The 13,211-nt window shown below is 42.3% G+C and overlaps 2 protein-coding genes across 6 annotated transcripts in view; one reads left to right on the forward strand and one right to left on the reverse strand.

Moving 5' to 3' along the window:
- Positions 1-13,211, reverse strand: part of CTPS2 (CTP synthase 2) — a 126,534-nt gene that overhangs the window by 53,763 nt on the left and 59,560 nt on the right. The window lies entirely within an intron of this gene.
- Positions 8,045-11,522, forward strand: S100G (S100 calcium binding protein G). The gene is made up of 3 exons (XM_079765505.1): positions 8,045-8,535; positions 9,060-9,203; positions 11,256-11,522. Exons 2-3 carry the CDS (start codon positions 9,069-9,071, stop codon positions 11,358-11,360), a joined length of 240 nt encoding a protein of 79 aa, XP_079621631.1. The 5' UTR covers positions 8,045-8,535; positions 9,060-9,068; the 3' UTR covers positions 11,361-11,522.

Genomic DNA, 13,211 nt, shown 5'->3' on the forward strand with positions numbered 1-13,211 from the left:
AAGAGGTCCTTGAATGTCTCCGTAGAGGGGTGCTATGAGGATTTCTCAAGCTAATAGGTCAGATGTTGGGGCAGTACACACTCCATGGTAAAAATCAGACCTCAGCCCCACCAATGTGGCTCAGTGGTTGAGTGTCGACCTATGAACAAGGAGGTCATAGTTCAATTTCCAGCAGGGTGTATGCCCGGGTTGCGGACTCGAACCCTGGTGGGGGGGGGGGGGGGGGGACATACGGGAGGCAGCTAATCTATGATTCTCTCTCATTATTGATGTTTCTGTCTCTCTACCTCTCCCTTCTTCTCTAAAATCAATAAAAATATATCTTTAAAAATATCAGACCTCAGTAAGTATGGGCTATGACAGTGGTCGGCAAACTCCTTAGTCAACAGAGCCAAATATCAACAGTACAATGATTGAAATTTCTTTTGAGAGCCACATTTTTTCAACTTAAACTTCTTCTAACGCCACTTCTTCAACATAGACTCGCCCAGGCCGTGGTATTTTGTGGAAGAGCCACACTCAGGGGGCCAAAGAGCCGCATGTGGCTCGCGAGCCGCAGTTTGCCGACCACGGGGCTGTGATGAAGAGGCTTCTGGGAGCTCAACCCCCAGGGCAGCAGAGGCAGGCCCCCAAATCACTGAGCCTCACAGCCCAGGCAAAGGCTGGACATGAAAAAGAAGGTAAGCTCTGTCGTGGGGTACAGGGAAGGCAGGCAAGGGGAAGGGTGTTCCCCTTTAGGGGCAGCTGCACTTTAGTCAGGGTCTTTCCTAAACCTCAGGATCAAAGACAACACGAACCCATAGACAGCATTTCACACCCATTGGTTTTGCAGGGCCCAGATACTGACTCTGCACCATCTTCCCAAAGGTGCGTCTCCAGGCACTGCCTACTATGGACTTGGAGTTGAATAACCTATCTGTGTAGGCCTGTGGTACCAGGCCCTTTTAAAATAAGTTACTCTTGGCTTTCCCAGGAAAAACCTAAGTCTGTCCAAAGATCAAGCAATTGAACAGTGAGGTGTTAAATAACCTTTGCCTCTCCATTTTTCCATTACCAATCTTGTGCCTGTCACTTTTTCCCCTTCTCTGGTTTCAAAATGCACTCTTTTGAACACACCCTATATTTATCACCCGTCTCCATGTATTTTTAGTTAATGTTTCATGACAATATCTATTGGTGGATTTTGTTTCCCAATGCAGATTTACCCTCACACCTGAATCTACAGGTAAAAAGAAAAATAAGAGATGAGAGATGTGACTGGCAGAAGGAAGCAAGTGAAAATGTAAGAAGACTCTCGGATTGTTTTTCAAGTTCTGTTAGCATTCACTACAAGCCTAAGTTCTGACAACAAGCAGCCATAGGCCTGTTTTAATTAGAGGTCTTCCCTTGAATGAGAGTTTTGGATCCTAAAACACTATTAACCAATACTGTTCTAAATGTTTTCTTAGAGTTAATTTTATACGTACACACGTCATTATACAATATATGCCATGTGTTTTATACATAACATATATTATCAGTCATGTAACATATAGTTATTAAAATCATATAGTTATATATCATAGTTATTAAGATCACATATAGTTATTAAAGTCATTTCTTCAATATAGACTCAAGAAATATAACAACTGCCATGTTGATTTTAGCTCACAAGTGGTAATTTGAGAGAACAGATAATATAAGATGCTATTTCAACAACTGGGGGGTTAAAATATGGACTGTAATAATGGCCTTGTGGTTGTGTAGGACAATGTCCTCATCTTAGAAGATGCTCAGGCATTTCAGTGGAGAAGTGTCAGAATGTCTGTAACTAATTCTCAAATGGTTCCAGGTTGGGGGTGGGAGTGTCCATCCACAGACAGAAAAAGCAAATGTGGAAATGTTAGTGATTAGTAAATCTGGGTGAAAGGTGGGTTGATGTTCATTGACTACTTTTGCAACTTTTCTATAGATTTTAATTTTTTTAAAGGTCTTAGAGGAAAAGGATATTTCTTGTTATGATTGTTCAACAAAAGCCTACTTCCTCTCAGGTAAAACAAAGCATAAATCTAAAAAACACCAAAAATTCTCTACTATCTTGATTAAAATATATTACCAAAATCAGGGTATTTTTGTGTAAAATTTTACAACTAAAAACAAAATGCCTATCTGTAACCAAAGAAGAGTGTTAATACATGGTCAGTACTATTGCATACCAAAGTCAAATAATCTGTAATGAAAGCAAGAATAACACATACAAGACAGCAAAGGTACATGGAATGGTAAATGCACAGGATTGGCAGGAAACTTTTAAGGAACTCGGTAAGATTTCACACTTGTTCTCCAAGGTAAATAAGTTCCTAGAATCTTGGAACTCAAAAGCATCAGAGAGAAATACAGTCCAATAGTTCAAGCCTCAATTCATAGGTAACATAATAAAGGATCAGAGAAAATTATATAAATGTGTAAGTTGTTAAAAGCTGTAAGCGCTTTTAAAGTTGATCTCGAACCCCTTCTTGTGAGTTGCAATCAGTAGTAGATCAATGTCCCCTGGAAATGTCTTAGTTCTTTCATGTAACTGTTTCCAAAAGAAATAAATGTAGTCTCTGATTTTAAATCCTGGCAGTTCCAAAAGTTTGAAATATTTCCAGTTGAATAAAGTAACTCAAGTGTTTTCACAAGTTTCTAGAATGATTAACAAAATATATTTGGTGAGGAAAAAGGTCATAAATAAAAAGCAGATATGGGAACAACAAATTAAAAAGTTGAAAAATGACCATGTCACTTGGTAATCTTGCTTTGCAAATAAAACAAATTATTGTGGATATTCTCCCCCACTTCTTGAACCTAACAGCATCAGAGCAGGTGAGCAACTAGGCACTGGCTCCACACAAAGCCCTTGGGCTAACTGCTGGCTTCTCCTGGAATTGAGCTTCCGCTTTTTGCATTTTGAAGCTCTCATTCAAGGCGTTATTCGAAAACTGTTTAAAGTGTCTTTTTTTTTTTTTTGTCTTTTTTTTGCCTAACCTGTTTGGCTCAGTGGATAGAGCGTCGGCCTGCGGACTGAAAGGTCCCAGGTTTGATTTCGGTCAAGGGCATGTACCTTGGTTGCGGGCACATCCCCAGTAGAAGGTGTGCAGGAGGCAGCTGATTGATGTTTCTCTCTCATCGATGTTTCTAACTCTCTATCCCTCTCCCTTCCTCTCTGCAAAAAAATCAATAAAATATATTTTTTTAAAAATAAAGTGTCTTTTTAAAAATATGTTTTTATTTATTTCAGAGAGGAAGGGAAAGGGAGAGAGAGATAGAAACATCAATGATGAGAGAGAATCATTGATTGGCTGCCTTCTGCATGCTCCCCACTGGGGATCAAGCCTACAACCCAAGCATGTGCCCTTGACCGGAATCGAACCCAGGACCCTTCAGTCCGCAGGCTGATGCTCTATCCACTGAGCCAAACCAGCTAGGGCTTTAAAGTGTCTTTTGTTTGTTAAAAGACTTTGCTTGTTTGTCCGCTGTTGTTTGTGAGTACCCGAGATGGCACGGCAGCCTGATTTCTTCTTCAGGATCAGGTTATCTTTGGAGACTAGCTGGCTTTGGTTCAATCTCCTTTGAAACAGGCTATTTCTACTGAAATTAGCTTCTGGCTGAGTATTAGACCGGACTGTCTCATTAAAAAAGTGCCGCTCAGCTTACATATAGCCAGGCTCTCCAGAAAGCAGGTTGTTTCCCAGAACTGGCTTTTTAAACTTCAGGCCTGATCCTTCTATGATCAGACTGTTCTAGAGCGAGGCTGGCTGATTTCTACCGTGCAGGTAATTTGAGCTGTTGTACACGGCTTTGGGCTCCTTGCTCTAGAGAGAATAGTCTCTGAAAAATGGGATCTCAGTTACTTAATATTTAAGACGATCCCTCCTGCAGGGACTCTAACACTTTTTATGCACATATTTAACTAATGGACAGATGTGACCAACGGTAATTCAGAAAATCAGTGGCCACTGTGGGGAACTTCTGAGATTCCCAAACTTCATTTTCTTAAAAGCGAATTGGACAATAACAGCACTAAAACTGGCAACGCTAAAGGGAATGCCTCTTTTGAATGGTGTGTTGAGACTTCCAAATGAGATCAAGAATCTGAAGTTGCCTCTTTGCAAAATAAAGTTCTCGAATTAACAGAGGCAACTGAATTTTTAAAGAGAGAAAAATGGCTTCCCACATGCTCTTCATCTACCTGGCTGTCTTGCCATTCCCCTCTACTCCACTGTCTCAGGATCCACCTCCAGGTACCCTATTCCCTTTTTTTTTTTTAATAAAAATTCTTCAATTTGGTTTTTGTGTGTGTTTTTAATATATTTTTATTGATTTCAGAGAGGAAGGGAGAGGGGGAGAGAGATAGAAACATCAATGATCAGAAAGAATCATTGATTGGCTGCCTCCTGCACTGCCCCTACCGGGGATTGAGTCTGAAACCCAGGCATGTGCCCTGACCAGGAATCGAACCCAGGACCCTTCAGTCCACAGGCTTGACGCTCTATCCACTGAGCCAAACAGGCTAAGGCCTATGAATATTTTGCCATAGGCTTCTTCTCCAGTATCCTCAAGGTCTTTTTCTCCAATTCCTCCACCTCTGATACCATGATGCCTTCACTACAGGCTTCCTTATCCCCAGTTCCCCTCTGGTGCCTTCTTCCCCTGAATTCGCTCCCACTCCTTCCTCCTCAACTAATAGGACCTTTCTACTTAAAGTTAAGAGCTCTCGGGATCATAACAAACCTCGTTTCATATGTTCCCTGGAGAAAAGAATTTCCTAAGGATGCTCACAAGTTTGCTGAGGAATTTGATTAGTATTCAGACCTATCAGGCTGGGTTTTCTGACTTATATAAGCTAATTTGTGTTAGTTAGTGAAGATCGGGCTCAACATTGGATGAGAATTGCCCAACGGGATCATCCTGAAACAGATTTAGAAAAACAAGCCTCTAATTTTGAGGGAAGAAATTCGAGAACTTGCTAGAGAACTATATCGAGCAATTTCCCAAAGCCTGTTGAATTGCAGCAAAATTCAGACTTGCTCACAGAATCTGTTCATGACTATTATAATCAACAAAAGGTCACTTTAAAGGAAAATTCCGGCCTTCCTTCAGATGTTGATTTCACTCGGATAACCTTTAACTCCATTGCTTGTTAATGAGCTAAACCAAGAGTTTCCCTTTTCAGGGGACTAGGAATGAGAGACCATGTCCACCCTAGATTTAGTTAATTTGGCTAAATCAGCTTGCTTGTACTCTAGATGAGCCACCTAGAAGTAAGACTGCCATGATTTTTCATTTTCAGCCTTGGCAAATGAAAGCCCCAATAGAAAACCAAAAGCTCCAAGTTTCTGCTCATTTTTGCAAAGAGCCAGGATGTTGGAAAAGGGATTGTCAAAAGTTTAAATGCTTCAGGCACCCTCAGCCTTGTAATTAGTCTTCTAACCAGCCTTCTCAAGGTCCTCCTACCCCTCAAAGATGAGTCTCTGAGGAACTTCAGGGGCTTTTTCTAATCCTCCCTCTTAATCGGCTCAGATCAGCTTGGAGAAACTTTTCTTCAAACGGATAATGAATCTCTCTTATAACAAAACTTCTGTATGCTTTACTAAAGAATGACTGTCCTGACCCGATTGTATGGGAAGAATGAGAGGACACAGCCTTTAAAGACTTAAAGAAGGGTTTAATAAACCCACTGCTCTTGTACATCCCAATGATCAGATCCCCTTTTCCTTTCTTTTTTTAATCCTCACATGAGGATATTTTCCATTGATTTTTAGAGAGTGGAAGGGAGGGAGGAGGGGGAGAAATAGAGAGAGAGAAACATCAATGTGAGGAAGACACATTGATTGGTTGCCTCCCACACACACCCTGACCTGGGCCAGGGATCCAGCCTGCAACCGGGGTACATGCCCTTGACTGGGAATTGAAACTGTGACCCTTTAGTCTGCAGGCCGACACTCTAACCACTGAGCCAACCAGCTAGGGCCCCCTTTTCCCTTTTGTATATGAAAAGAAAGGGAATGCCCTTGGCAGGGGAGGGTGGGGGCTAGAGAGCAACCAAAGGACTTGTATGCATGCATATTAGCATAACCAATGGACACAGACACTGGGGCGGTGGGGGCTTGCCGGGGGGGGGGGGGGGGGGGGGGGAATGGCTGGGGCGGGGGGGGGGGGGGGTGGAGGTCACAAGCCGGGAAAAAGGAGACATATGTAAAACTTTAGACAATAAATAAATAAATAAAATAAAAATAAAAAATAAAATGTTATATTTTAAAAGGGGGGGGGGGGAATGCCCTTGGGATATTCACCCAAAAACCATGGGGACCACGATAGATCCCTAGGATACTATAGTCAGCAACTGGACTCTGTGTCCCCCCCTTGCCTTAGAGCCATTACTGCCACTGCCCTCTTGGTTGAGGCCACTGAGAACATTGTTGCAGAATCCCCTCTCACCATCTTTGTGCCCCACTCAGTAGAAGCCCTCCTGAATCCTCATTATACCCAGCATCTTTCAGTTAGTTGCCTTCTTTCCTATGAAATCCTTCTGCTAATTGCTCCTCACACAACTCTTTCGCATTGTAATAACCTTAATCCAACTATTCTTCGCCCTTCTGAGACCCATAAAGCCCCTCATGACTGCTTGACACTGACAGATCACCCCCTGAGTCCTCATCATGATTTGCAGGAGGCCCCTGTGGGGAAAGCTGTTTTCCCATGCGTTACAGATGGTTCATGTTTTAGAAATGAAAATGGAAAGTACTGTGCTGATTATGCAATTGAAGTAATTGAGGCATTTTTACCTTTGGCTCCTTCAGCTCAGTAGGCTGAATTGTATGCTTTCACTCTGGCTTATGTTTTAGCCAAGGGCAAAACTACCAGCATTTATACTGTAGTCCATAAGCCTTTGGAGTAGCTCATGACTTTGTAATGTTATGGAAACAATGTGGCTTCCTTACTTCCAGTGGAAATAAAACTAATGGCCCATATGTTCAGGAATTATTGTTTGCTATACTTTTACCTGATGCTTTAGCTAGTTAGTATTAAGATCCCAGGGCATTCTAAACTTGACTCTCTGGAAGCTAAAGGAAATCACCTTGCTGAACTTCTGCAAGGAATGCAACCCTTAAAGAAATCGGCAGCAGTGAAACCCCTGTCAGGGTCCAAAGGGATAATTCCCCAGCTGGTAATTTAGAAAACCTGGCTAGAGAAGCCCAACAATTAGCTTTAGAAAAAAAGAAGAAAAACACCCCACAAGATTAGAAATCTAAAAATTGCTAGTTTGATAAAAGAGAAAGGTCTGGTTCAGACCAAATAACAACCCAGTCCTACCAGAGACTGTGAAGTTTCCACTCTTTACTGTATATGCATTTGGTCCACAGACAAAATGATAGCATTTATGAATCAATATTGGTGGGAAATTATTAATAAGGCTGTGAAGCCCAGCCGGCGTGGCTCAATGGTTAAGCGTCAACCTATGAACCAGGAGGTCATGGTTCATTTCCCGGTCAGGGCACATGCCCGGGTTGTGGGCTCGATCCCCATGTGGGGCATGCAGGAGGCAGCTGATCAATGATTCTCCCTCATCATTGATGTTTCTCTCTCTCTCTCTCTCTCTCTCTCTCTCTCTCTCTCTCTCCTCTCTCCTCTCTCTCTCCCTCTTCCTCTCTGAAATCAGTAAAAATATATTAAAAAAATAAAAGTAAAATAAAATAAATAAGGCCATGAAAAGTGCCTACCTTACTTGTCCTACCTGTCAAAAACACAACCCGGGGAAACCTGTCTGCACTGCCCCTGGACATTTTATTTTATTTTTTTAAAATATATTTTATTGATTTTTTACAGAGAAGAAGGGAGAGGGATAGAGAGATAGAAACATCGATGAGAGAGAAACATCGATCAGCTGCCTTCTGCACACCTCCTACTGGGAATGTGCCCACAACCAAGGTACATGCCCTTGACCGGAATCGAACCTGGGACCCTTCAGTCCGCAGGCCGACGCTCCATCCACTGAGCCAAACCGGTTAGGGCACCCCTGGACATTTTAAATTGCCTAACGGACCATTGGAGGTGTGGCAGACAGATTTCATACGGCTTCCCCTGCCTCATGGATATAAGTATGTTTTAGTCATGGTCTGTGTTTTCTCACTAGGCTGAAGCTTGCCCTTGTAGACAGGTTACTGCCTCCTGGTGGCTAAAGTCCTGTTGGAAAAGATTGTCCCTACCTGGGAGACTCCTATTTGAACTGTTCCTCTTGACCTAGGTAGACCTAGGAACCCATTCTATGGGTCAGGTGCTTTAACAAGTCTGTGCCGGTTGGCCAATTTTACAACACCCTTAATTATAAGGTTCATGCAGTCTTAAGATTGGATTTCAAAAACCATTAATAATTACCTTTAAATGGCAAACGAAAGGAAAATTTCATCATCAGGGTGGTGTGTCCGTCTGCACAGACTATAAAAGCCACATGATCTGCTCAACACTCCATACTCCTGTTTTATTCTCCCAGCTGCCTTGCTGTTCGGTGACCAGGTAAGTGTGCTTGCTTTCCGTACTACCTGGAGCTCTTTCTGCCTCCTTTCAGAATGCTGTGAGAGATAATGGTCTGAAGAGAAAATAGGTTTGTGCTCTCTAACGATATTACCAGTCATTTAAAGGCTAGAAGCTGTTGTCAGGTTTCTGCAAGACCACAGCCGACGGAGTGCAGACCAGGTACAGAAAAAGTGAAAAATGTCATAATTACTAATTAAAGTGTTTGGCTTCAGGGACTATCTCCTAGCAGATGTACTCTAAGAACAGGCATTTAACATACTGTCTAAAATGATTATTTTTAAAACGTGTTTGCAGTCACTAGTGCGTTTCCCACAATTTCCACTCCCTCTCTTCTCTTCCTCCCCCTTAATGGCTCCCCCTAGCCCCTCACTCCAGTCCCCTCTTTACTATCCCCCATCTGTGCCAAGGAAGTAGCCCAATGGCAATGAACTCCTGCTGGCAATCATTAGGATACAACTCCACTTCAGCTTTTTGGGTAAGTTCATTTCTTTCCCAATGTACAGGACACCAAGATGAGTGCAAAAATGTCTCCTAACGAACTGAAGAGCATTTTTGAAAAGTACGCAGCCAAAGAAGGTGATCCAAATCAGCTGTCGAAGGAGGAGCTGAGACTATTGATTCAGACTGAGTTCCCCAGTTTACTAAAAGTAAGTGCCCAACTGCACAGCCCCCTGAACTGGCCTCTGATGGCGGAAGGGGAGGGGAGAGAAGGGGAGAGGAAAAAGAGCCGGGAAGAGGCTGAGGTCTGAGATATTGATCAGAGTTCCACCTGGGGTAGAGAGCACACAGCAGCCAAGACACAGGAATCACAGAGGGAGAGGACTTCACGTGTGCTTTCCTCCGCTGGTGGCAGACCACATTTCATATGGCAAGCTCCTAGAAAGCAGGGGCCCAGCCTCCTCGCCCCCATAGCCTTAGCCCAGAACTCTCTGGACTAGCCATAGTAATGGAAGCAGTGATGGCACTTCTGCCAAGCTAGGCCTGGAAGCTGCACAGGTTGCCACGCAAACACACAAAGACCTTCAGCCTGGATTCAGCCCGTCCATGCCAGACTTTAGGAAAACGGAGGCCAGTAAATTAATATTACTTGGCCTTGGACGCGCTTCATCAATATACGTAGGATCTCTCAACAAGACCAACGCTTACAGGGCAGTCTGTTAAAGAGAACCCGCTTCCCACTGACAAATTATTTTCTGTAGAAACCCATTTATGTTTCAAAAGCATTTAAATTGCTGTTCATTTGTGTTAAGCAACTAAATTTGTGTTCAAGAGGCAACCATGCATTTCTCAACAACCTTGGGGAAAGGATACAATTTCTTTAGCCATAAAGAACCATCCCAGAGTTGTCCAAATCAAGACGCATCTAGAAGCAAAAAGGAATGGGGAAAGGTGGATTCTCTGTCTGCCTCCAATGTGCTTTCTTCCCTTCGCAACTGAAAGCCAGCTTCAAAATGGAAGGGCTGCGATTGGTATATCCAACTTGGTCACTTCTTAGCTGTAACTTCAGAAGAAAGCATTTGCTTCCCAGATTTTAACCAGAAAAGTCCCTTCTGCCAATATGACATATGAAAAGGTTTCTGGTTTTAGTTGTTGAGAAGGTTTCTATTATTAGCACTAAAAGGAATAGTGGCTGAATTCAATGACCTTATAATCCATTATCTTCTCATTTTCTTATGGTTAAAATCTGTATTTACTAAGGTCGGGAAGCCCATCTCGTGATTCTGATGCATGTCCAAGTGTGAGAACCACTGATCCAAAGGCATCTTGCCTAGCATAGAGGTGGGCTGTAGCCCAAGGTTTGGAAAAAACTACAATAGTTGCTGGTTAAGGGTTTTGGCTCTAGAGTCAATGTTTGGACTCCAAGTCCCCCACTTACCAGCTGTGAATCCTGGAGTAAGTCAACAGCTGTTTCAGATTCTCAGTTTCCTCATCTGTAAAGTGGATCTCCCCCTCAGGGTGGTTGAGAGGATTGCACAAGCTACCGAAAGCCCTGGACACAGTACCAGCCAGCAATAAGCCATGTGTAATGCCTTGATTATATGCCAGCCCAGCCCTGCAGGCAGACACAAATCAGCTTCCAGAAAACTTTGGGGCAGGGGTCCTGAACTATTTGTGGGTGTGGGCCCCTCAAAAGTCCAGTGAAGCACATGGGCTCCATCTCAAAACAATGGTTTTAGCCCTAGCCTGTTTGGCTCAGTGGATAGAATGTCAGCCTGCAGACTGAAGGGTACAGGGTTCAATTCCAGTCAAGGGCACATGCCTGGGTTGCAGGCTCGATCCCCATTGGGGGCTGTGCAGGAGGCAGCTGATCAATGATTCTCTCTCATCATTGATGTTTCTATCTCTCTCTCTCTCCCTCTCCCTTCCTCTCTGAAATCAATAAAACTATTTTTAAATGGTTTTAGAAGCATAAAGGAAAATACTTAAGATTGCATAGAAAACAAATTCTATTAAAATACACATTATCAATATTAAAATAATAAATGTATGTTAAAGAAAATAAAAAGGGTAGCCCATTCTGTGACATGGAGCAATTACAGCTAAAGTTGGTTTTGCCACCACTATCAATAGCATGTGATCAAAAGCTCAGCTGCCTTCTTGGAATGCAGACTCTGCTCTAATTTTGGAGAATGTATAGCAGTACATAACTGATTCATTTTCTCTCCTCTCCTCATCCCATCCTCTTTGTCTAACACCAGGGTCCAAACACCCTAGAGGATCTTTTTAAAGAACTGGACAAGAATGGAGATGGAGAAGTTAGTTTCGAAGAATTCCAGGGGTTACTGAACAAGTTATCCCAGTGAAGAAAAAAACAAAATGATACCATTCTGCTCAACAAGAGAAGAGTACCTGGAAAGAGTCATATTCTACATAGAGTTCCCAATGTCTCTATTAAATTCTTTCCAATTATAATGATCTTGTAGTGATAGCCAATTACTGCTAATAAAGAAATTCTTAAGACATGCCTCACCTTGTCAATTACTGACCTCCATAGTTTAATAAATTTAAAAGTAACCTTAGTCTGATTCATCAATATAATTTTATAGATTTTTTTATTTAAATAAAAAAAAAGGTCCAGAATAGTTCCATGGTCTTGACCAAGACTACAGAGGTGGTATCAGAGACGTGGAAAGAATTCTGCTATGATCTCACTCATTTATGGAATAGAATGAACAACATAAACTGATGAACAAAAAAAGATTCAGAGTCATAGAAGCATCAAACAGACCATCAAACCTCAGAGGGAAGGCAGATCAACCAAAGGACTTGTATGCATGCATATAAGGATAACCGATGGACACGGACAGTAGGAGGGTGAGGGCCTGTGCTGGGGGGCAGGAGCAGGCTGGGAGAGGTCACTGGGGGGAAAAGGAGACATATGCAATACTTTCAACAATATAGAATTAAAAAAAAAAGAATTCTGCTGTGCTAAACCAACTCCCTCACTCCACTCTTCCACCAGAATAATCCTGTCCTTGCTCTTCCCTCCCAGCTACTTAGTGCTCACATCATTTCCAATTTCAACTCTAGTCAACAGCTAGTGAGAAAGACTTCAGAGAACAGACACTTGTCTTTAAAGTCATCTCCCAGCACTCACTGTGCTTTTTGAATCACTGACCCTCTCAGAGTGGGAGTACAGGACCAACTGTCAGCTCTGTTCCGTCACCAAGGGGGTGGCCTTGGTGCTGCTATGTGATGTGTAAAATAAAAGGGACAGGAAGACATAGTCCCTTCCCAGCTCTGGCATGCTGTGCTGCTGGGACACTGGGTACTGAGAAACAGCTCAGGCTCCCCTTGCTGAGTCCAGCTGGGGAGTGGGGAGAGGGAAAAGGAGTATGGGAGGGGAATTGAACCAAAAAGAAAGAAAATTAACTTCTAACTCTGCCACCTAGAAGCAAAGGAGATTTGTATACACAGCGAGGGAATGTTTAAATACAATTTGGGTCATTCTAATTCAACACACACATTCTCATGGCATAAAAAGCCTTAAACATTTCTAATGACCAATTACAGTCTACTGTAGGGATATCCCATAATAGTCTTAACTATTTCTCCTTTGTGGGGCATTTGGATTATTGCCATTTCTGATTTTTCTAAATAATGTCATAATGAGTAACTGTTCCTATCTCTCTGTCAACATATTTTATTTCCTTAGGAGGATTTCTGGGAAGTAAATGTCTGAGTCAGAGGGTATGAATATTTTTATGGTTTGTGAAATAGACCACCTAACTGATTTTCCAAAAGGTTGTATTGATTCCTATTTCCATAAACAGGCAGGAGAAGGACAGCTTCACTCCCCAGACAGCATTAGTCGGTCTCATTTTAACAACTTTATTAGTCACAATAGTGCACATCTTTTATTCATTTCTGGTTTTAATAGGAACCTCCTACTATTTTCCCATTGAATTTCCTGCTGGATAGTGCTTTGTAAAAGATAGTCTTTCTCTTACTTAAGAAGTATCCTTTTCCTCCTAGTTTGTTATGAAATTGTGAGCACCCAAGTTTAGATACTATAGACTGCCTATTGGGCATCTGTGGCCATATGAGGGTTCTCCTTTTTGTTTGATAAATATGATACGTTAATCAACTTAACTCCTGAGACAAACTATCCAGTTATGATTGGTTTTAAATGAGATCACTCTAATATCTTATTT

Source organism: Cnephaeus nilssonii, assembly GCF_951640355.1.
Source record: "Cnephaeus nilssonii genome assembly, chromosome: X".
In the NCBI taxonomy this organism is placed as follows: Eukaryota; Metazoa; Chordata; class Mammalia; order Chiroptera; family Vespertilionidae; genus Cnephaeus; species Cnephaeus nilssonii.